The sequence below is a fragment of the Dinoponera quadriceps genome, unplaced genomic scaffold (assembly GCF_001313825.1).
Source record: "Dinoponera quadriceps isolate SergipeBrazil2010 unplaced genomic scaffold, ASM131382v1 scaffold1455, whole genome shotgun sequence".
Taxonomy (NCBI): domain Eukaryota; kingdom Metazoa; phylum Arthropoda; class Insecta; order Hymenoptera; family Formicidae; genus Dinoponera; species Dinoponera quadriceps.
Genome location: NW_014555526.1, coordinates 42,369 through 65,285, shown reverse-complemented (window position 1 = coordinate 65,285; position 22,917 = coordinate 42,369). Strand labels below are relative to the sequence as shown.

At 41.2% G+C, this 22,917-nt stretch overlaps 7 protein-coding genes across 9 annotated transcripts; all 7 read right to left on the bottom strand.

Annotated features, from left to right (window-relative positions):
* Positions 1–68: 68 nt before the first annotated feature.
* Positions 69–1,919, bottom strand: LOC106744627. Of its 2 annotated transcripts, none has more exons than XM_014619550.1 (4): positions 1,146–1,919; positions 949–1,048; positions 285–440; positions 69–149 (listed from the first exon to the last, which is right to left on the bottom strand). In XM_014619550.1, exons 1-4 carry the CDS (start codon positions 1,886–1,888, stop codon positions 96–98), a joined length of 1,053 nt encoding a protein of 350 aa, XP_014475036.1. In that variant the 5' UTR covers positions 1,889–1,919; the 3' UTR covers positions 69–95. The 2 variants fall into 2 exon arrangements, 1 of the variants encoding a protein (XP_014475036.1); XR_001374467.1 differs by lacking the exon at positions 69–149 and adding an exon at positions 661–771 and having other exon boundaries at positions 355–435; positions 935–1,048.
* A 681-nt stretch (positions 1,920–2,600) lies between these two features.
* On the bottom strand, positions 2,601–4,832 carry LOC106744623. Its single transcript, XM_014619545.1, has 4 exons — positions 3,718–4,832; positions 3,525–3,624; positions 2,873–3,028; positions 2,601–2,736 (listed from the first exon to the last, which is right to left on the bottom strand). Exons 1-4 carry the CDS (start codon positions 4,533–4,535, stop codon positions 2,683–2,685), a joined length of 1,128 nt encoding a protein of 375 aa, XP_014475031.1. The 5' UTR covers positions 4,536–4,832; the 3' UTR covers positions 2,601–2,682.
* A 552-nt stretch (positions 4,833–5,384) lies between these two features.
* LOC106744619 lies at positions 5,385–12,645 on the bottom strand. Its single transcript, XM_014619540.1, has 7 exons — positions 11,397–12,645; positions 10,967–11,066; positions 10,441–10,596; positions 8,561–9,297; positions 8,369–8,468; positions 5,800–5,910; positions 5,385–5,584 (listed from the first exon to the last, which is right to left on the bottom strand). The coding sequence occupies exons 1-7, from the start codon at positions 12,200–12,202 to the stop codon at positions 5,402–5,404; spliced, it is 2,193 nt and encodes a 730-aa protein (XP_014475026.1). The 5' UTR covers positions 12,203–12,645; the 3' UTR covers positions 5,385–5,401.
* LOC106744620 lies at positions 5,785–7,104 on the bottom strand. Its single transcript, XM_014619541.1, has 2 exons — positions 6,286–7,104; positions 5,785–6,189 (listed from the first exon to the last, which is right to left on the bottom strand). Exons 1-2 carry the CDS (start codon positions 7,101–7,103, stop codon positions 6,072–6,074), a joined length of 936 nt encoding a protein of 311 aa, XP_014475027.1. The 5' UTR covers position 7,104; the 3' UTR covers positions 5,785–6,071.
* Positions 12,646–12,805: 160 nt separating the features above from the next.
* LOC106744611 lies at positions 12,806–13,674 on the bottom strand. Its single transcript, XM_014619532.1, has 2 exons — positions 13,016–13,674; positions 12,806–12,859 (listed from the first exon to the last, which is right to left on the bottom strand). Exons 1-2 carry the CDS (start codon positions 13,154–13,156, stop codon positions 12,806–12,808), a joined length of 195 nt encoding a protein of 64 aa, XP_014475018.1. The 5' UTR covers positions 13,157–13,674.
* A 2,879-nt stretch (positions 13,675–16,553) lies between these two features.
* On the bottom strand, positions 16,554–18,704 carry LOC106744625. The gene is made up of 4 exons (XM_014619547.1): positions 17,792–18,704; positions 17,327–17,426; positions 17,097–17,207; positions 16,554–16,957 (listed from the first exon to the last, which is right to left on the bottom strand). Exons 1-4 carry the CDS (start codon positions 18,601–18,603, stop codon positions 16,781–16,783), a joined length of 1,200 nt encoding a protein of 399 aa, XP_014475033.1. The 5' UTR covers positions 18,604–18,704; the 3' UTR covers positions 16,554–16,780.
* A 2,157-nt stretch (positions 18,705–20,861) lies between these two features.
* LOC106744626 lies at positions 20,862–22,865 on the bottom strand. Of its 2 annotated transcripts, XR_001374466.1 has the most exons (3): positions 21,872–22,865; positions 21,099–21,209; positions 20,873–20,943 (listed from the first exon to the last, which is right to left on the bottom strand). XR_001374466.1 is itself a non-coding variant. In XM_014619549.1 (2 exons), the coding sequence occupies exons 1-2, from the start codon at positions 22,699–22,701 to the stop codon at positions 21,164–21,166; spliced, it is 876 nt and encodes a 291-aa protein (XP_014475035.1). In that variant the 5' UTR covers positions 22,702–22,865; the 3' UTR covers positions 20,862–21,163. The 2 variants fall into 2 exon arrangements, 1 of the variants encoding a protein (XP_014475035.1); XM_014619549.1 differs by having other exon boundaries at positions 20,862–21,209.
* Positions 22,866–22,917: the final 52 nt, after the last annotated feature.

The following is a 22,917-nucleotide window of genomic DNA, read 5'->3' as shown; positions in this document are numbered from 1 at the left end:
TACCAACTCTTATATCGGTGTATCTATTGGGATAAAAATATCTACATATCTATCTATTAAAACCTGCTATTGAGAACTACAAAAAAATGGAATTTCTATTCGGTAACCGTCCGAAGTAAATTAAAATATACTACGGACGTCTTAAGTACCTGAAAGCGATGCGAGCTTTAAGGATATGAAAATCTGTTTTTCAATATCTGATATAGAGATATAAGTAAATAAAACAAGTTACATGCAGAAATAAAAAAATTTAAACGTTAATATTAATAATCCGTGGAACTCACCGTGCTGAAAGTATTGAGGGATAAGTCGAAGAATTTGCCAGCAGTAAGTTTCGGTGGATAATGTGATATCGTGATAATCATTACGAGGTTTAGAGCTTTATGTCCAGGTAAATCGTACCAATTAACTGCGTATGCGGCTGAATCAATTTTGCTGTACTAATGAAAAACGTCTCTTAATATGATATTCAATCATATATACGCATTAGTATTTTTTTCAATATAACGATCAAAATATATATAACTGTATTTATAGAAATCATGGAATATATATCTGTAAAATTTCTTTTTTTTATTTCATAAAACCGAAAGAATAAATATAATTACAAGCCGATTAAAAAAATGATTTTTTAAATTATATACATTATATAAAAAATACCTCTTCCACTAGTAATTCGCCGATGTAGCAAAATATCAGAATATTGAACGTCAAGGAGACCAATATAATGAAGTACGTGACAATGGCAATAGTCTCGCTATTTGCCCATTCCTGAGAAAATTAACGCACATTAAAATATCTACAAATTATTTATCGTAGTAGAATTCTTATATAATTCAAATTACTATAATTTAATAAGACGTGAAACTCTACAACATGAAACACATAAAAAATACATAAAACACATTTACTTAATATCACTGTGATCGATTACCCTCTATCTTTTACCATCATGCAATAGTATTCCAAAAAGCATATGATCAAGGTCGCAGCCACCAGTTCCATTAAGCATATTTCGCGCAACACTTCCTCCACGTCGGCTGTAAATCTAGAAACGCCCCACGTGTCTATCTATCGTGAAATCTAAAAACGCAGTGCAGAGAACCACTTCCGCTTCCGTTTCTTTCAGTACATTTTCATCTCACCTTAGCACTCGCACATGATGCCTCGTTATCACTCTCAGACGTTTCTCCACGGTGGTGTTGTCGTCGTTCCTTTTCCCGTTGACCAGATTATTTAAATGCGTCGTCAGTATCTGCACCTGCCCGCATGCATGGGTCACGAAAATTGAGGCCAAGCTGCACGCCGCTGTGGTGATGTTGTACGTGACCAGTGCGTACAGACAATGGATGCAAAACACGATCTCGTAAGCGGGACTGGCTTCGGAGTCGAAGAATATGTCGTAGCCGGGATAAGGGAGTGATCTGATAATGAGGCTGCCATTGACCTTTATTGTGGAAGACAACGGCAAGATCGTGTGGTAAGCCAAGCCGCCGGTATAAAGGAAAAGCGCGCACAACATGGTGATCTTGCGGCCCGTTGACGCCGTATTCAGCATGATCTTGCGGTGATCTTCGTCCCGCACCGCCCGCCAGTCATCCTCGACATGATGAATGCACTTCCCGAACGACGTCGCGCGCGCCCCGAGGTAGCAATATTTAATCGTGGAGGTCAGGCAGAATCCGACCGGACCAAACAGCTTGACTTTCACGTTGATGTCCTTTTCGCGGAGCAGTGTGTACAGACCGGACGGTATCAGGACAAAGCACAGGGTAGACAAGCAGGTGACGATCAGGATCACCGAGAGGAGCCTGTCGTACTGTGAGAAGTGACCGTAGATCAGATGCCAGATGCCGATCGGTTTCAAAACCCATCGGCACAGCTGCATGGTGTACCGTATGTCGTCCTCGCGAGGTTCATTGCGCACCTGCCACGTCCCTTCTGTACGCCGGGATCGACTGTGCATCCTGCCGTTCGCACGGTGTAACACCGACTGAAACACGCGATCAGCCGTCCTGACGACGCCCGCAACGAGCGCGGCGCAAGCGCGGGGGAATAATGATTCCAGGATTGCGTGTAAGTGCGTTTCGTGTATTTGTCTCTATCATGTGTGCCCAAGTCATGCGTACGCGATGGATTGATTCCCTCTAGTCATTACTTGCCCATGCGCTCAGTCAATGACGTGCAAATGCAAAAGACTGGAAGTTCACGACGAGTTCGGACATAATTGTACTGGTTACCGCGTAACGCCGGTGTACTCTGAAGAGTCGTCGACGTGAGGATTTCGCAATTTTTTAAAATAATGTCTGATAATTTTAACAGTAAGTGTTTAATAAGATATGAATGTTCTTCTTGCATAATATGTTTCTGGACTCTGATAGAAAAATTTTAATCGTTACATGTATATAATTATTATAATTGTGGGAAAATATTTGTTTCCTCTCGCCGCCAGATTTGATTATATTGTAGTGGTATTTTAATTAATATGGATTTTTTAATTTCGATCAAAGGAATATAAATTTATATGTATTTTGAACTGATGAAACAACAAATGTTTGATGGACATATGTTTTATTTTATTACCAACTTTTGTACCGGTACATCCGTTGGGATAAAAATATATATTTACCTATCTTTTGCAACCTGTTGCTGTTACGAACTACAATAAAAAATAGGGAATTTCTATTCCGTAACCGTCCGAAGTAAATTTAAATATACTACGGATGTCTTAAGTACCTGAAAACAATGCGGGTTTTAAGAATATGAAAATCTGTTTTTTACTATCTGATATAAAGAAATAAAAGTAAACAAAATAGATTACATGCAGAAATAAAAAATGTTAACGTTAGTAATAATTATCCGTGGAACTTACCGTGCTGAAAGTATTGAGGGATAAGTCACAGAATTTGCCAGCAGTAAGTTTCGGTGGATACTGTGATATCGTGATAATCATTTTGAGGTCGAGAGCTTTATGTCCATGTAAATCGTACCAATTAACTTCGTACGCGGCTGAACCAATTTTGCTGTACTAATGAAAAATGTCCATTAATATAATATTTAATCATATGTATGCATTAGTATTTTTTTTTCAATATAATGACTGAAATATACAACTGTATTTATAGAAATCATGGAATATACACAAGTAAATTTTTTTTTATATCATAAAACTGAAAGAATAAATATAATTTCAGGCCGATTTATAAAACGGTTTCTTAAATGTTAGAGACGTTGTGTAAAAAATACCTCTTCTACTAGTAATTCGCCGATGTAACAAAATATCAGAATATTGAACGTCAGGGATATCAATAAAATACAGTACGTGACAATGGCAATAGCGTCGCTATTTTCCCATTCCTGAGAATATTAGCATACATTAGAAGTCTACAATTTATTTACCATAGAAAAACTTTTACAAGACTAAATTCACCACAATTTAATAAGATGGGAAACTACATAGTAAAGAGCACATAAAAAATTCATTCAATTAACATCAATGCTATTGATTATCCTGTTTCACTTACCATCATGCAATAAAACTCCAACAAGCATATGATCAAGGTCGCAGCCACCAGTTCCATTAAGCATATTTCACGCAACACTTCCTCTACGTCGGCCGTAAATCTAGAAACGCCTCACGTATCTACCGCGAAATCTAGAGACGCATTGGACAGAACCATCTCCGTTTTCGTTTCTTTCCGTACGTTTATATCTCACCTTAGCACTCGCACATGATGCATCGTTATCACTCTCAGACGTTTCTCCACGGTAGTGTTCTCGTCGTTCCTTTTCCCGTCGACTACATCGTTTAATAGCGTTGACAGAATTTGTACCTGTCCGCAAGCGTGCGTTGCAAAAATTGCGGCCAAACTGCACGCCGCTGTCGTGATGGTGTATTGGATAACAGAGGACAGGCAATGCATGCAGAAGACGATTTCATAAGCAGGACTGGCCTGAGAATCGAAGAACTGGTCGTACCCAGGATATACCAGCGGTCTGATCGTGAAGCTGTCGTTCATCTTCACTTTCGCGGACAACGGCATGATCGTGTGATAGGATAACCCGCCGGTGTAAAGGAAAAGCACGCAAAGAGTGGTAAGTCTGCGACCCACCAGCACGTTCTTCAGCATCATATTGCGATGATCCGCGTGTCGGACGATTCGCCAGTCGTCCTCTACGTGTTCGATGCACCTGCCGATCGCCGTACCACGCGCACCGAGGAAGCAGTATTTGACTGCGGAGGTTAAGCAGAAGCCGATCGGGCCAAAGAGCTTCACCTTAACATAAATGTCCTTCTCACGGAGCAGGACGTACGAGCCGGAAGGCACGAGCACGAAACAGAGCACGGAGATACACGTGAAAATCAACGTGGTTGGGAGAAGCCTTTTATTTTGCGACGAGCGGCTGTGGACGAAATGCCAGATGCCGATCGGCTTTAGGATCCAACGGCACAGCTGCATGACGTAATGTATGTCGTGCTCGTAGTGCACATTGCGCTTCTGAATACCTCCCAAAATTCGGGGTCGGCTGTGCATGTTATCGTTCGCGGGGTGAACGTCGACTGAAACATCGATCGGCCATTCCGACGATGTCCGCGAGCGTGACGCAAGCGCGGGGGAGTAATGATTCCAGGATCATGTGCAGTTGCGTTTCGTGTCTCTATCTTTATCGTGTGTGCTCAAGTCATGCGTACGCGACGGATTGATTTTCCTCTAGTCGTTACGTGCCCCAGAGTTCAGTCAATGCCCCAGAGTTCAGTCAATGACGTGCAAATGCGGAGGGATTGGAAGTTCATGACGAGTTCGGACATAATTGTACGGATTTCCCGCGTAACGCCGGTGTGTACTGAACGCGTGCGTGACGTTGGGATTTCGTAATTTTCTTAGATAGTGTATGATAATTTTAATACTACATAGTTAATAAGATATGAATGTTCTTCTTGCATAACATGTTTTATAACGCTGATAGGAAAATTTTAATCATTACATATATCGTGATTATAATTGTGAGAAAATATTTGTTGCCTTTCCATGCCAGGTTTGATTAAATTGCAGCGGTATTTCAATTAATATTAATTTTTTATATATTTTGAAACTGACGACGCAACAAATGTTTGGTTGATTATTACGTATTATTTTATTATAAATCTTATACCGTTATATCTATTGGGATAAAAATATCTATCTATCTATCTATTGTAACTTGCTATTTGAGAACTACAAAAAAAATGTGAAGTTTCTATTCCGTAACTGTCCGAAGTAAATTTAAATATACTACGGACGTTTTAAGTACCTGAAAGTGACGCGAGCTTTCAGAATATAAAAATTTGTTTTTCAATATCTAATATATAGATATAAGTAAATAAAACAAGTTACATGCAGAAATAAAAAAAATTTAAACGTTAATAATAATTATCTGTGGAACTCACCGTGCTGAAAGTATTGAGGGATAAATCGAAGAATTTGCCAGCCGTAAGTTTCGGTGGGTAATGTGATATCGCGATAATCATTAATAGGTCAAGAGCTTTATGTCCAGGTAAATCGTACCAATTAACTTCGTACGCGGCTGAACCAATTTTGCTGTACTGAAAAATATCCATTAATATGATATTTAATCATATGTATGTATTAATATTTTTTTTTCAATATAATAACCAAAATATATAACTGTATTTATGGAAATCATGGAATATACACAAATAAAATTTTTTTTATATCATAAAACTGAAAGAATAAATATAATTAGAGTCCGATTTATAAAACGGTTTCTTAAATGTTAGAGACGTTGTGTAAAAAATACCTCTTCTACTAGTAATTCGCCGATGTAACAAAATATCAGAATATTGAACGTCAAGGAGACCAATATAATGAAGTATGTGACAATGGCAATAGCGTCGCTATTTTCCCATTCCTGAGAAATTTAACGCACATTAAAATATCTACAAATTATTTATTGTAGAAAAATTCTTATGCATTTCATATCATTACAATTTAATAAGACGAGAAACTATACAATAAAAGACACATAAAGAATACATAAAAAATCCATTTACTTAACATCACTGCGATCGATTACCCTATTTCCTTTACCATCATGCAATAGTATTCCACCAAGCATATGATCAAGGTCGCAGCCACCAGTTCCATTAAGCATATTTCGCGCAACACTTCCTCCACGTCGGCTGTAAATCTAGAAACGCCCTACGTGTCTATCTACCGCGATATATAGAGACGCAGTGCACAGAACCACTTCTGCTTCCGTTGTTTCTGTACATTTTCATCTCACCTTAGTACTCGCACATGATGTCTCGTTATCACTCTCAGACGTTTCTCCACGGTGGTGTTGTCGTCGTTCCTTTTCCCGTTGACCAGATCATCTAAAAGCATGGTCAGTACCTGCACTTGTCCGCACGCGTGCGTCACGAAAATTGCGGCCAAGCTGCAAGCTGCCGTCGTGATGCTGTATTGGATAATAGAGGACAGGCAATGCATGCAGAAGAGAATTTCATAAGCGGGACTGGCCTGAGAATCGAAGTACTGGTCGTACCCAGGATATACCAGCGGTCTGATCGTGAAGCTATTGTTTATCTTCACTTTCGCTGACAACGGCATGATCGTATGATAGGATAACCCGCCGGTATAAAGAAAAAGCACACAGAGCGTGGTGAGTCTGTGACCCAGCAGCGCGTTTTTCAGCATCATCTTGCGATGATCCGCGTCCCAAACGACACGCCAGTCATCCTCAACGTGTCCGATGCACCTGCCGATCGCCGTGCCGTACATACCGAGGAAGCAGTATTTGACTGCGGATGTTAAGCAGAAGCCGATCGGGCCAAAGAGCTTCACTTTAACATAAGTGTCCTTCTCACGGAACAGGACATACGGGCCGGAAGGCACGAGCACGAAGCACAGCACAGAGACGCACATGAAGATTAATGTGGTCGAGAGTAGCCTCTCATTTTGCGACGAGCGTCTGTGGACGAAATGCCAGATGCCGATTGGCTTTAGGATCCAACGGCAGAGCTGCATGGCGTAACGTATGTCGTGCTTGTGGTGCACATTGCGCACTTGAATCTCTCTCGATTGTCGAGGTCGATACTGCATGCTTCCGTTCGCGAGGTATAACGTTGACTGAAGCACACGATTGCCCCTGGTACGTCCGTATATCCCCGAGCGCGACGCAAGCGCAGGAGAATAATGATTCCAGGATTGTGTGCAGGTGCGTTTCGTGTCTCTGTCTCTATCATGTGTACTCAAACCATACGTACGCAACGAATTGATTCTCCTCTAGTCATTATGTGCCCAAGCGTTTAGTTTATGACGTGCAAATGGGGAAACATATGTTTGATTGACTATTATGTTTTATTTTATTACCAACTTTTGTACTGATATATCCGTTGGGATAAAAATATATATTTATCTATCTATTGCAACCTGTTGCTGTTAGAAACTAAAAAAAAATATGGAATTTCTATTCCGTAACTGTCCGAAGTAAATTTAAATATACTACGGACGTCTTAAGTACCTGAAAGTGATGCGAGCTTTAAGAAAATGAAGTTAAGAATATGCACATCTGTTTTTCGATATGGGATATAAAGAAATAGGTGAATAAAACAGATTACATGAAGAAATAAAAAGTGTTAACGTTAATAATAATTATCCGTTGGTACTCACAGCGCTGAAAGTATCAAGAGATAAATCGACGAACTTGCCAGCTGTAAGTGTCGGTGGAAAATGTGATATCGTGATAATCATTAAGAGGTCAAGAGCTTTATGTCCAGGTAAATCGTACCAATTAACTTCGTACGCGGCTGAACCAATTTTGCTGTACTAATAAAAATTATCTATTAATATGATATTATATAATATATATGCATTAATATTTTTTCTTCAATATAACGATCAAAATATATAACTACATTTGCCGAAGTCATGGAAAATACGGAACAAAAATTTCATTCCTTTTTATTTCATAAAACTGGAAGAATAAATATAATTATAAGTCGATTTATAGAAAACAGTTTTTTAAATGTTAAAAACGTTATGTAAAAAAATACCTCTTCCACTAATAATTCGCCGATATAACAAAATATCAGAATATTGAACGACGTGGATACTAATAAAATGAAGTAAATGAAAATCGCAACAGTGTCACTATTTTCCCATTCCTGAGAAAATGAACGTACATTAAAAAATCTACAATTTATTTATCGTAGAAGGACTTTACGCGACTAAAATCACTACAATTTAATAAGACTAGAAAGCTGTACAACAAAGAGCATATAAAAAATCCATTTACTCAATTTAAACTTAATTCACTAACAAAAAAATCCTTTCACACTAATATTACTTCGATCTATTTCCCTTACCATCATGAAATAATATTCCAGCAAGCATAAGATCAAGGTCGCAGCCACCAGTTCCATTAAGCATGTTTCGCGCAACACTTCCTCCACATCGGCTGTAAATCTAGAAACGTCCCACGAGTCTATCTACCGCGAAGTCTAGAGACGCACAAAGCCACCTCCGTTTCCGTCTCTTTTTATACGTTTTCATCTCACCTTAGCACTCGCACATGATGCCTCGTTATCACTCTCAGACGTTTTACCATGGTGGTATTCTCGTCGCTCCTTTCCCCGTTGACCAGATCATCTAAAAGCGTCGTTAGTATCTGCACCTGTCCGCACGCGTGGGTCGTGAAAATTGCGGCCAAGCTGCACGCTGCAGTCGTGATGGTGTATTGGATAATAGAGGACAGGCAATGTATGCAGAAGACGATCTCGTAAGCCGGACTGGCCTGATAATCGAAGTACTGGTCATACCCAGGATACACCAGCGGTCTGATCGTAAAGGTATCGTTTATCTTCACTTTCGCGGACAACGGCATGAATATGTGATAGAATAACCCGCCTGAGTAAAGGAAAAGCACGCAGAGCGTGGTAAGTCTGCGACCCACCAGCACGTTCTTCAGCATCATCTTGCGATGGTCCGCGTGTCGGACGACCCGCCAGTCGTCCTCTACGTGTTCAATGCACCTGCCGATCGCTGTACTGCGCGTACCAAGGAAGCAGTATTTGACTGCGGAGGTTAAGCAGAAGCCGACCGGGCCTAAGAGCTTCACCTTCACATAAATGTCCTTCTCACGGAACAGGACATACGGACCGGAAGGCACGAGCACGAAGCACAGCACGGAGACGCACGTGAATATCAACGTGGTCGACAGTAGTTTCTCATTTTGCGACGAGCGGCTGTAGACGAAATGCCATATGCCGATCGGCTTTAGGATCCAACGGCAGAGCTGCATGGCGTAATGTATATCGTGCTCGTGATGCACATTGCGCACATTGCGCACTTGAATCCTTCCTGAATGTCGATCGTGCATGCTATCGTTCGCGGGGTATAACGTCGACTGAAGCACGCGAACGCCACCGGCACGTCCACATATCCGCGAGGTGACGGGGAAGCGCGGGGAAATAATGATTCCGTGGTTGCGTGTGTGTGAGTTTCGTGTCTGTCATGTGCAGAAAAGTTAAAGGACATTGTGTTGCAACCGTGCACGCAAAGGGTTGCCCATTTCCAGGTCATTGCTCGTCCGAGGGTTCGATGATGTGGGAGAGTGCGTAGAGAAACAAAGTTCACATGGAATTATGATGTATTTGCACAAGTATACAAATAACTCCGGCATTTATCGACGTGCGTAATGCAACTTTGTGCACGGCGCAGTTGCAATGCGGCGGTAATTATGTAGGATGTAACTGTGCATTTCGCACAATATTTCATAATACATACACATAGGTATGTATATTGAAAGGAAATGTTAGATTCAAGTAAATGTACAATTACTCCAGTATTCCTTAGTAAATTTTTACTTGGATTAAGTAAACTTTTGTTGAACCAAGTAAATATTATTTAAACGTAGAAAAAGGTGCTACGTTCAAATAATATTCATTTAATGCGGTATACATTTCCCAAGTAATATTGGAGTAATTATTGAAATTATATTGGAGTTATTTATTTGAATGTAACACTCTTTTTTCTGTGCAACATATACGCAACACTTTGCTTATATATTCTATTAAATTTAATTAGTTTTCTTCTTCGATCTTGATCCCGTTAATTACACATAATCTTAGATAAATTTAGCCCTATTTATTTCAAAAATTTAGTTAGCATACATGAATAATTATTTATGAAACATGATTCAGTAGCAAATAGATATTTAATCTAGCGCATATTTAACTTTTATTACGTACGTTAATTTACTATCGTTGTTGTGATACACACGGTAACAAGAAGGATGTCATATCAGACGGTAAAAGTACGAAGTAAATTCAAGTAAGCTAGTGATGCTTTCATGACCTAAAATGTGATTTGGTTTCTATCGCATTAATTTTTTTCACGCTCTGTAATTAACATTTCATTAATCGATTTCTATACTCACACTACAGAAACTGGCCAAAGATAAGTCCATGAATTTTCCGGCTGTGAGTTTGGTCGTTGTATTGGACATGGACATCACTAACGTTAAACCGAGTGCTCCTTTACCCGGCATACGGTACCAATCTATCATGTAAGACTTTATTCCGATCTGTATACACTGTTAAAAAGTAATATTTTTCACAACATATTAACGTTTTTTCACCCAGCCTTTCATTTCAAAGATTAAAAAGATTTTCGTATATCAAGTTCGACAGAAATGTATGAGGAAGGTGTGAGATGTAATCATGGTCCAAGTACCTGTTCGGCTAAAAGCTCTCCGATATAACAAAGGATAAATATATTGAATGTGAAAGATATGAGTAACGAGCAGTAGGTCATCGTGCCTATAGTTTCGCGATGTTCCCATTCCTAGAAGGCTAACATCAAAACGTCATGAGCGCGAAATCATTGAGATATTTTATTATGTTCTCGATAGATCACTTGATAAGTAAACAATCAAATGTCTGAGGGTCAATTATGTTTCGTACCGTCATCATATTGAATCCTAGGAAACATATGTTGAGCGTGCACCCGACTACATCCACGAGGCAAATCTCGTTCAAAAGTTTCTCAGTGCGAGTGATAAAACTGCAAGTCACATGATTAAAGTGGGGAAACGAGTCAAAACTTTTTTCCAGGTATTCCACACGAAAATGATAAAATCTGTGCGATAACAATATATTGACATAATACCATAATCACACAGCTTCGAAGTGCGCTATCGGTTATAAAAAAAATTTGTATCATTTTTAAACGGTATATTAAACGTAATATCAAGATTCTAATATTTTTCGCGGCAAGAAATTTCTTCTCCATTCGTCGTAAACAATTTAATTTCCCCCACCAATACATTTCCATTCACACACATATGTTAATCGGGTGAACCTGTCAATAGGTAAAATTTCATGAATACTTTACCTAAGTATCCTAATGTGACCCTTGACGATGTCGCCGAGTCTCCCATCGGACGTACTACTGGCGCTTTTTCTCGCCTTGCCGTCCGCGAGGTCCTCCATCTTCAGCATGAGAATCTGGGACTGTCCGCATGCGTGCATGACAAAAACTGCGGCCAGACTGCAAACTCCGATGGTGATCGTGTAAATGACGTAACCGGCCAGAGCTTGTAGGAACTGTACGACCTCGAAGGACGGGCTGTCCCGTGGGTCGAAGAGGCCGCGGTAGACCGGGAAGGCGTGCAGCTTCACTGTCTCGTTGTCGATAAGCTCCGTTCTTTCCGCGAAGAGCGGCATCAGCGCGGTGTAAAACAAGCCACCGGAATACATGAAGGCTGCGCTAACGAAGGACAGCCATCTGCCGAACCGGGCACTGTCGAACATGATCTCTCGGTCCTTCTCGTGGCCCAACTCGGCGCGGCTCCAGTCCGAATGGACGTGCCGAATGCACTCGCCGATGTTTCCGTTGCGGGCGATGAGGATGTAGTGCTTCACCACGGCCATGAGGAAGAAGCTTAGCGGACCGACCATCCGGAGTTTGCTGTCGAGATCAGCGGCCACCAGGATCGTGCAGAGCGTGCATGGGAGCAGCAGAAATCCTATGAGGAAGCAACTGTTTATTATCAGGATCACACAGCTTATTTTCTCCATCGTGGTCTCGCAAAGAGACAGCGGCCACGCGCCGATCGGTTTCAGGAACCAACGGTTCAGCTGGATGCTATAGTTCCAGCCGTCCGTCGTGGACTTGAAGGGTCTCGAACGATCGTGCATGGCAATGACGAAATCACGACGATACTGAGCACCGAAGACTGAGCGTGTCTGCCGAGGGTGAACTGATAAACGTGCGCATGTGCGTCTTCCGACCACCCTTGAGCAATCGTACGTGAACGCAATGATTCCTGCTCAACCCTTCCCGTCCGGGAGTTTCATTATTAACGATGTACGTCGGGGGTTTGTGATTCCTAGAACATCGTTGCGTGATGCATGCGAGCGATCTTGAAGGGATGCAGGGTAAGGAAGCAAATATGCCAGGAAGGGTTCCTGTGCTATTTTTGCAATTCGCAAGCGAAGGGGAATATGTAATGCAACGGGATCACGTTTTCTGCTTTGTAGTTTCTCCGGCGCATCGAGTACCCGCGACCATGTGGTCTGGTCATTTTTTACTTCCTACATTTACAGTATTCCCCATAGTTCCATTGATGTGGATTACAGTCGGTGTGATGTGTGTAACAATGAGTGTAATGAAAATAAATGTCTTTCTGAATGAAAATGTGGTATATTGGCGATTAAAATTATATACAATGTGTAAAAGGTATGTATAATAGTTACATTCACTTTATTTCACTTTTCTACATGCACAATAAATATAAAAATCTATGATGTAATTTGTCGTAACATGTTTAAATACGTTACCGATGCTTTCATAACCTATAAACAAGAATTGCATTACATCTTCGATTTTAAATAAATTTGTATTTCTAAAACAATTGTAATTTACGTTCATTCCCACAATATGTAACATGACACCTTCCTTTTTTTGAGTATTTGAGCGTTATAAGCCCATGAACAATATTCGAAACTTACATTCCCAAATGTGTACAAAGACAAATCGACCATTTTGCCGGCGGTAAGATGGATATTGAAATTGCTTCTCATATTTATCAGAAGAAGACCGAGAGCAGTCTTCGGAGGTAGACGATACCACTCCGTCATGTAAGTCGCCATACCAACTTTTCTATACTGTTACAGGATTTAATGTCACACTCCTACTTCTAAGTCGGAGTTGAAATAATACTTATCATTATCTTATGCATCAAATATGCGTGATAACACTATGGGGAAGTTTTTTATTTCTAGCACTATTTTGATAAAATTATACGGAATGCTAATGAAAATGTTGTGTTACTTGTTCGCTGAGAATTTCTGCAATGTAGCAAATTATAAAAATATTTATCGTATGAGATAAGGCTATTACACAATACGTCGGGATCCTTTCTTTGTTGTTCTCATTCCATGCCTGAAAAATGCAGATGTAACTTATGACAATATCGTGTCGGTACAATTTTATCGTTTCCGCGCACCACTTATACGGGGCTGCTATTTTATTTCTATATGACTATTTTGATCATTGCTTGTAATTCGTCAACCGTGGTGCAATTTGTTAAAATATATTTTATATTAAATTTTCAAATTCCTTCTAATTCTGTTTAGCATACCGTGATAGAAGAGTATCCGAGGATACACAAAATCAGAGAACCTCCTATCAATTCCACCAGACATGTCAAATATATTACTTCTTCTATATGAGATACAAAGCTGCAAATATACATTTAATGCAAACAAATGTATATGTGTGAATTTTGGAAGAATAAATGTTTCAAATTTATACATAATATATTGTGATTACTGGCCGAAGTAACAGGGAAAGTTATTTGTGTTGAAACACCATAAGTATTGTTGTTGAATGTAATAAAGTAATTAAGAAGATCTAAATGATTAGAATAATTCGAATAATAAGAAGGATCAATTTTGCCTCCTTACTTTAACACCCGTAAATGATGGTCTACGATGAAGCCTAGCTTTCGCTGCATCGTGCGAACATCGACAATAATATCATCGTGTGTAATATCGCCAAGCCACATCATTAGGATCTTGAGTTGCCCGCATGCGTGCATTACAAAAGTTGCCATTAGACCGCAGTTGACACTACTGATACCGCTGACAAGAAAAGTCACTGCGATTTGCATAAACAATACCATTTCATACATCGGACTGAAACGCGTGTCTAAGATTTAGTTGTAGGACGGAAAGGGTAGTTCGCGAATTGAGACACTGACGTTATCCACATTCACGACATTTTTCATGAAACACCTGCTGATGTTAAAGGATTGTATGGCGCGGTGCATGAATGTGGCAATGAAAGTTGCCATGAAGCGACCGATTTTAGCGTCCTTCAGCATCACCTCGTGATCTTTGTTGCTTCTCACGGTATTCCAATGCAGCTCAATGCTATCCACGCAGTTGCGTATGTCGTCGATATGTAACACCAGGCAGATGTACTTTAAAAGCGCCATGAGATGGCCTATGAAGGGACCGATGTTCATCATCATTAATATTATATCTTCGCGTTCCTCGATAAAGGTACCTAGACCGATGTTCAACACAGCGATGAATAACAGCGAAAAACATGTAAGTCTTGAAAATTTTGAGAAGACTCGATCGACAGTTGACACATTGTGCGAGTGAGGCCAGAGGCATATTGATTTTAGCAACCAACGAATTATCCGAATATCGCGTTCTTTGTCAGCTAAATAAGTGGTGAAGGACTCGCGATCGTTCATAGTATCGTCTATGGGATTGACCATGGTCAATCACTGAACGGTCGCTTTAATGTTATCCTTCGATACGTAACGCTTGCGGAATAGCGCTTGATTGCGCGGTGATTGCGCGCTATACAATGTTGAAGGTGGCCTGGGTATTTTCAGAATAGCGTGCAGCTCTTGCGGCAACAGGTAGAAGTAGCACATAATCGATACCTGGAGCTGAAGTTTCCTGTGCCGGATATTGTAGTTTCGTGCACGCAACTTTACACACATCGCAGCTATTGTGTTTCGGTAACGACATGAAATAGTTCTTATTCTTGTCAACGAAACATGACAAGATTTAATAGCAAGTAGGTATTACGTTAGCGTATATTTAATATTAAAAGTGTGTGCTGTTTCAGAGAACTAATGTATATAATATAATTCAGAACTAATAATTATAGTACTTGCCAGTAAGGAGGCTATTATATCAGAATTTAAAATTGAGGTACCAAGTAAATTAAAATAAACAGGTGCGCCATCTAAAATGTTTAATTTCTTTCACGATTATTTTTCTTACGCTACGTGTGGTAAACACTTTAGTGATTAACTTCTATATTCACGCTATAGAAATGAACCAAAAATATGTCCATGAATTTGCCAAATATAAATTGATTCGTAGAATTCGACAAGGACAGCTCTAGTTTTCAAATTCATAGAAGACTATCCGAGGATACACATTGTCAGTGAACATTCTGTTAATTCCACCGTTGAACCACCGGCCAGTCGCCCTCTACGTGTTCGATCTGCCGATCGCCGCGACTCGCACACCTAGAAAGCAGTAATTGACTACGGAGGCAGAAGCCGATCGGTCCGAAAAGCTTCACTTTTACTAATAATAATAGTCATTCTTGCAGAAAAAGACGTACGAGCCAAAAAGTACGAGCACGAAGCACAGCACGAAGATGCACGTGAAGATCATCGGCTCGAGAGTATTCTCTCATTTTGTGACGAGCGACGAAATGCCAGATATTGATCAACTTTAAGATCCAATGGCAGAACTGCATAGCGTAACGTATGTCACGCTCGTAGTGCACATTGAGCACCTGAATCCCTTCCAAAACTCAGGGTCGATCGTGCATGCTGTCGCTTGCAGGATCTAACGCCGACTGAAACACGCTAATACCGCCGTCTACACATTCACGAGGCGACACGAGCGCGGATAAATATTCCGTGATCGCGCGCGTGTACGTTTTGCGTCTGTTATGTGTAGCAAAGTCAAAGGACATTGTGTTGCAATCGTACACGCGAAGAGTTGCCCCTTCCTCCAGGTCATTGCTCGTCCGGGGGTTCGATGATATGAGAGAGTGCGTAGGGACACGAAGTTCACGTGAAATCATGACGTAATTGCGCGGATATACACGTAACTCCGGCATTTGTCGATGCGCGTAACGCAGTTTTGCGCACGGCGCAGTTGCAGTGCGGCGGTAATTATGCAGGACATAATCGTGCATTTCACACAATATTTTATAATATATACACATATGTATGTATATTGAAAAAAAGTGTTAGATTCAAATAAATATTATTCGAATGTATTAAAAAGTGCTACGTTCAAATAATATTCACTTAACCCAAGTAAAAATTTACTAAGGAGTATTGGAGTAATCATTTATTTGATTTTAACACTTTTTCTTCTATTAAATTTAATTAATATTCCTTTTCGGTCTTGATCCCGTTAATTACACATAAAAATCTTAGATAAATTAAACCTATTTATTTCAAAAATTTAGATAGCATACATGAATAATTATTTATGAAACATGATTCAGTGGCAAATAGATATTTTAGCTAACGCATATTTAACTTTTATTACGTACGTTAGTTTTTTGTCATTGTTATGATACACACGGTAACGAGAAGGATGTTATATCAAATCTTAAAGGTACGAAGTAAATTTAGGTAAGCTAGTGACGCTTTCATGACCTAAAATGTGATTTGATTTCTCTCGCGTTTATTTTTCTCACGCTACGTGATTAACACTTCATTAATGGATTTCTATACTCACGCTGCAGAAACTGGCCAAAGATAAGTCCATGAATTTGCCGGCTGTGAGTTTAATCGTGGTATTGGACATGGACATCACTAACATTAAACCGAGTGCTCCTTTACCCGGTATACGGTACCAATCTATCATGTAAGATTTTACTCCGATCTGTATACACTGTTAAAAATAATGTTTTGCACAGCATATTAACGTTTTCTCACCGAGCCTTTCATTTCAAAGACTAAATCGATTCTCGTAAATCCAGTACGTCAGAAATGTGTGGAAGATATGTGAGGTGTAATCATCGTTTAAGTACCTGTTCGGTTAAAAGCTCCCCGATGTAACAAAGGATAAATATATTGAATGTGAAAGATATGCCTAGTAAGCAATATGTCATCGATCCTACAGTTCCGCGATGTTCCCATTCCTAGAGGACTGACATGAAAACGTAATGAGCGCGAAATCACTGTGGGATTTTACTATGTTCTCGACAGATTACTTAATAAGTAAACAATCAAGTGCTTGAAAGTCAATTATGTTTCGTACCGTCATCATATTAAATCCTACGAAACATATGTTCAGCGTGCATCCGACTACATCCACGAGGCAAATCTCGTTCAAAAGTTCCTCAGTGCGAGTGATGAAACTGTAAGTCACATGATTAAAGTGGGAAAGAGAGTTAAAACTTTCTTCCAAGTATTTTACACGAAAGTGGTAAAACCTGTGCGATAGTAATATCTTCACGATAATATCGCTATAATCATATACGTTTGAAGTCCGCTATCGGTTAAAACCAAATTTTTCTTAATTTGAGACTTTATACATTTTTTAAATTTAATTTCTAACTTTTTAGTGTATTAAAAGTAACATTTAGATTTTAATATTTCCCGTGGAAACAAATTTCCTCTCTATTCATCGCGAACAATTTAATTTCTCCATCAACGAATTTCAATTCTCACTCATATATTAATCAGGAAACGCTGTTAGTAGGTAAAATTTTATCAACTTTACCTAAGTATCCTAATGTGACACTTAACGATGTCGCCGAGTTTTCCATCGGGCGTACAGTTGGCACTTTTCCTCTCTTTACTGTCCACGAGGTCCTCCATCTTCAGCATGAGAATCTGGCACTGTCCGCATGCGTGCATGACGAAAACCGCGATCAGACTGCAAACTCCGCTGGTGATCGTGTAAAGGACGTAACCGGCCAGACCTTGCAGGAACTGTACGATTTCGAAGGATGGGCTATCCCGCGAGTCGAAGAGGCCGCGGTAGGTCGGGTAGGGGTGCAGCCTCACTGTCTCGTTGTCGATGAGCTCCGTTCTTTCCGCTAAGAGCGGCATCAGCCCGTTGTAAAACAAGCCAGCGGAATACATGAAGGTCGCGCTGATGAAGGACAACCATCTGCCGAATCGGGCACAGTCGAACATAATCTCTCGGTCCTTCTCTTGGCCCAGACCGACGCGGCTCCAGTCCGAATGGACGTGCCGAATGCACTCTCCGATGTTCCCATTGCGGGCAGTGAGGATGCAATGTTTCACCGTGGCCATGAGGACGAAGCTGAGCGGACCGATCATCCGGAGCTTGCTGTCGAGATCGGTCGCCACCAGGATCGTGCAGAGCGTGCATGGGACCAGCAGGAATCCTATAAGGAAGTAACTGTTTATTATCAGGATCACACAGCTAATCTTCTCCGTTGTGGTTTCGCAGAGAGACAGCGGCCAAGCGCCGATCGGTTTCAACAGCCAACGGTTCAACTGGATACTGTAGTACCAGCCATCCGTCGTGGGTTCAAAGGGTCTTAATATCGAACGATCATGCATGGCAATGACTATATCGCAACGACACTCGCCGACGACTGAGCGTGTTTGCCGAGAGTGGACTGATCAATATCGAACGTGCGCATGTGCGTCTTCCGACCACTCCTGAGAAATCGTACGTGAACGCAATGATTCCTGCTCAACCTTTCCCGTCCGGACATTTCATTATTAACGATATACGTCGGGGGTTTGTGATTCTTGGAACACCGTTGCGTGATGCGTGCGAGCGATCTTGATGGGATGCAAGGTAAGGAAGCGAATACGCCAGAAAGGGTTCTTGTGCTATTTTTGCTATTCGCGATAGAAGGGGAATATGTAATGTGACTCGGACCCCGCCGGTCAGTGGATGTTCGTCCCTACCCCGGCCGGTGGGATGGTCGTGCGGTGTCCCTGGTCGACCGTGTTCGGTTGGCCCTGGCGTAGCTCACCGGATGCCCAAGCGTTCTTGTATGTGTGCGGGTGTAGGTATATGAGCGAGTGAGCGAGTGAGTGAGCGAATGTATAATAAAAGCTGTTTATTAAATTATCCCACGTTGTTGGATACAAGATAATCTTATCGACGGGCTGTGCTTTAATCTCGGTGTTTCACACCAGTAATATTCGGATGACAATATTGGCGACGGAATCCCGTGTTTACGTGGTGACGTCGGCTTGGTTGTTGTTATTTCCCGGAATCTATCGGGAGCAGTCGTGACGTTCGGCCCGTGGAGCTCGCGGTGTTAGCGGCGAGCGGGCGCGGAGTTGACGTTCGGCGCGGTAGGTTTCGCGGTGTTTAAATTCGACGGTTTCGCATCGAAGTGCAAGGCGGCGGAATGCACCTGCTAGACTCGGCGTCACGGTACGCGGGTCGCGGTGGTTGCAGCACGTGGAGTGCTCGCGTCGGTCGACTGCCGAAGCGGAGGGCACGCGGTATCGCGCCTCCTTACAGGAGCGGTGGAGTCGGCCGGGCGAGCCTGGCCGACGTGTAGTCGGCGGCGGTAGTTTCTCGGTTGCGCGGCGGTCGTTGGTACCTCCGGTGAGGTGCGGCGGAGAGACACGCGTTGTCTCTAGATTCGCGACGCGGTACGCGGAACGATACTCCGGGGCGTTCGCATGCCCCGGAGGCGCAAGACCCGGTGACCAGAGTGGAGTGGCCGAGGTCGAGAATACTCGACAGAGGCGGCGAACACACCGTCCTTACTCGTGCCGATCCCCAAGTCCGTCACGGGCAAGAGGGCCGGGAGCTCCCGGTGGAGACGGCGAACACACCGTCCCGAGATGGAAGTTGAGGAGTCCGGTGCCCGCGACTTCCACGGGAGAGACAGCGTACGCACTACCTTAGACTTTCCGGATGGAAGGATGTCGAGTCGGCTGCGAACTCACAGCAGTGACGGCGTACACACCGTCGCTGTCTCTCGACCTGGGGATCGGGATCCGGAGCAGCTACGATCTTACGATCCGGCTGACTCCGGCGGAATCAGGTCTCGATATTGCGGCGGAGCGGTCTTTTATATCGCGCTTCGCGGTTTTTCCGACACGTGTGTTTGGCAACAAACAAATGTTGTTGCCTACGTGTGCACATGTCGGCTGTGTGCTCCGCGTGTGAATTGTTTATTGTTGGCGCTGAGCGCCGTTTGGCAGCCGACGGATGGTCGGTCGGCCGCGGTCTTCGCCGGGAGGGAATGCATCGTTACAGTAATGCAACGGGATCACGTTTTCTACTTTGTAGTTTCTCCGGCGTATCGAGTACCCGCGACTATCTGGTCTGTTCATTTTTTTTATTTCCTACATTTACAGTATTCCCCATAGTTCCATTGATGTAGATTACAGTCAGTGACGGTGTGATGTATGTAACAATGAGTGTAATGAAAGTAAATGTCTTTCTGAATGAATGTATTTTGGTGACTATAATTATGTGCAACATGTAAAAGGTACATATAATGAAGACATTCGCTTTATTTCACTCTTCTACAAGTATGCTAAGTATAACAATCTATGAGGTCATTTGTCGTAGCATGTTTAAATACGTTACCGATGCCTTCATAACCTATAAACAAGAATTGCGCTATATCTTCGATTTGAAATAAATTTGTGTTTCTAAAACGATTGTAAAAAATTACGTTAATTCCAACAATATGTAACGTGACAACTTTCTTTTTCTTTAAACATTTCAGCGCTTTGAATCCATGAACAACATACGAAACTTACATTCCCAAATGTGTACAAAGACAAATCGACCATTTTGCCGGCGGTAAGATTGATGTTGAAATTGCACCTCATATTTATCAGAAGAAGACCGAGAGCAGTTTTCGGAGGTAGACGATACCATTCCGTTACGTAAGTCGCCATACCAACTCGTCGATACTATTATAGGATTTAATGTCATACTTCTAAGTCGAAGTTGAAATATAATACTTATCATTATCATGCAATAAATATGCGTGATAACATGTGGGGATGTTTTTTATTTCTTAATATTATTTTCATAAAATTATACGCTAATAAAAATGTTGTGTTACCTGTTCGCTGAGAATTTCTGCAATATAACAAATTATAAAAATATTCATTGTAAAAGATGAGGCTATCACACAATACGTTGGAATACTTTCTTTTTTGTCTTGATTCCATGCCTGAAAATTTCATATGTAATTCACAACATAACCATGTAGTTATAATTTTTTTTGCTTATGTATAGCAAGTGCTGCTTTTTTATTTCTATATGACTATTTTGATTATTGCATGTAATTCGTCAACCGTTGTGCAATTTGTTAAAATATATTCTGTATTAAATTTCGAAATTTTTCTTAATTCTATTTAACATAAAATAATAGAAGAATATGCGTGGATATACAATCTCAGTGAAATTTATTTCAACATCACTATTACGATTATTGCTATTAATTAATCTACCATTATATATTTCTGCATTCTGCAATTTCTAAACTCCTTCTAATTCTGTTAGCATACCGTAATAATACAATATCCGGCGAGACATAATGTTAGCGAACCTCCAACCAATTCCACTAGACATGTCAAATATATTATTTTTTCTATGTGAGACACAAAACTGCAAATATATATTTAATGCAAACAAACGTTTATGTGTAAATTTTGTAAGAATAGATGTTTCAACTTTATATATTATATGTCATGATTACTAGCCGAAGTAACAGAGAAAGTTATTTGTGTTGAAACACTGGAAGTATTGTTGTTGAATGTAATAAAATAATTAAAAAGACGTAAATAATTAGAATAATTAAAATAATGAGAAGGGTGAATTTTGCCTCCTTACTTTAATACCCGTAAATGATGTTCTACAATGAAGCCTAGCTTTTCCTGTATTGTGCGACCATCGACAATATTGTCATTGTGTATAATATCTCCAATCCACAATATTAAGATCTTGAGCTGCCCACACGCATGCATCACAAATGTTGCCATTAGACCGCAGTTGACGCTAGTGACACCGCTGACAAGAAAGGACCCTATGATTTGCATAACAAACACCACGTCATACACCGGTCTGAAACGCGTGTCTAGGATTTCGTTGTAGGACGGAAAGGGTAGTTCGCAAATTGAGACACTGACGTTATCCACATCCACGACATTTTTCATGAAACACTTGCTGATGTTATAAGATTGTACGGCGCCGTGCATGAATGTGGCAATGAAAGTTGCCATGAAGCGACCGACCTTAGCGTCCTTCAGCATCACCTCGTGATCTTTGTTGCTTCTCACGGTATTCCAATGCAGCTCAATGCTATCCACGCAGTTGCGTATGTCGTCGATATGTAACACCAGGCAGATGTACTTTAAGAGCGCCATGAGATGGCCTATGAAGGGACCGATGTTCATCATCATTAATATTGTATCTTCGCGTTCCTCGATAAAGGTACCTAGACCGATGTTCAACACAGCGATGAATAACAGCGAAAAACATGTAAGTCTTGAAAATTTTGAGAAGACTCGATCGACAGTTGACACATTGTGCGAGTGAGGCCAGAGGCATATTGATTTTAGCAACCAACGAATTATCCGAATATCGCGTTCTTTGTCAGCTAAATAAGTGGTGACGGTGAAGGACTCGCGATCGTTCATAGTATCGTCTATGGGGTTGTCCATGGTCACTCACTGAAGATGGTCTGATCACTGAACGGTCGCTTTACTGTTATCCTTCGATACGTAACGCTTGCGGAATAGCGCTTGCGCGGTGATTGCGCGCTATACAATGTTGAAGGTGGCCTGGGTATTTTCAGAACAGCGTGCAGCTCTTGCGGCAACAGGTAGAAGTAGCACATAATCGATACCTGGAGCTGAGGTTTCCTGTGCCGGATATTA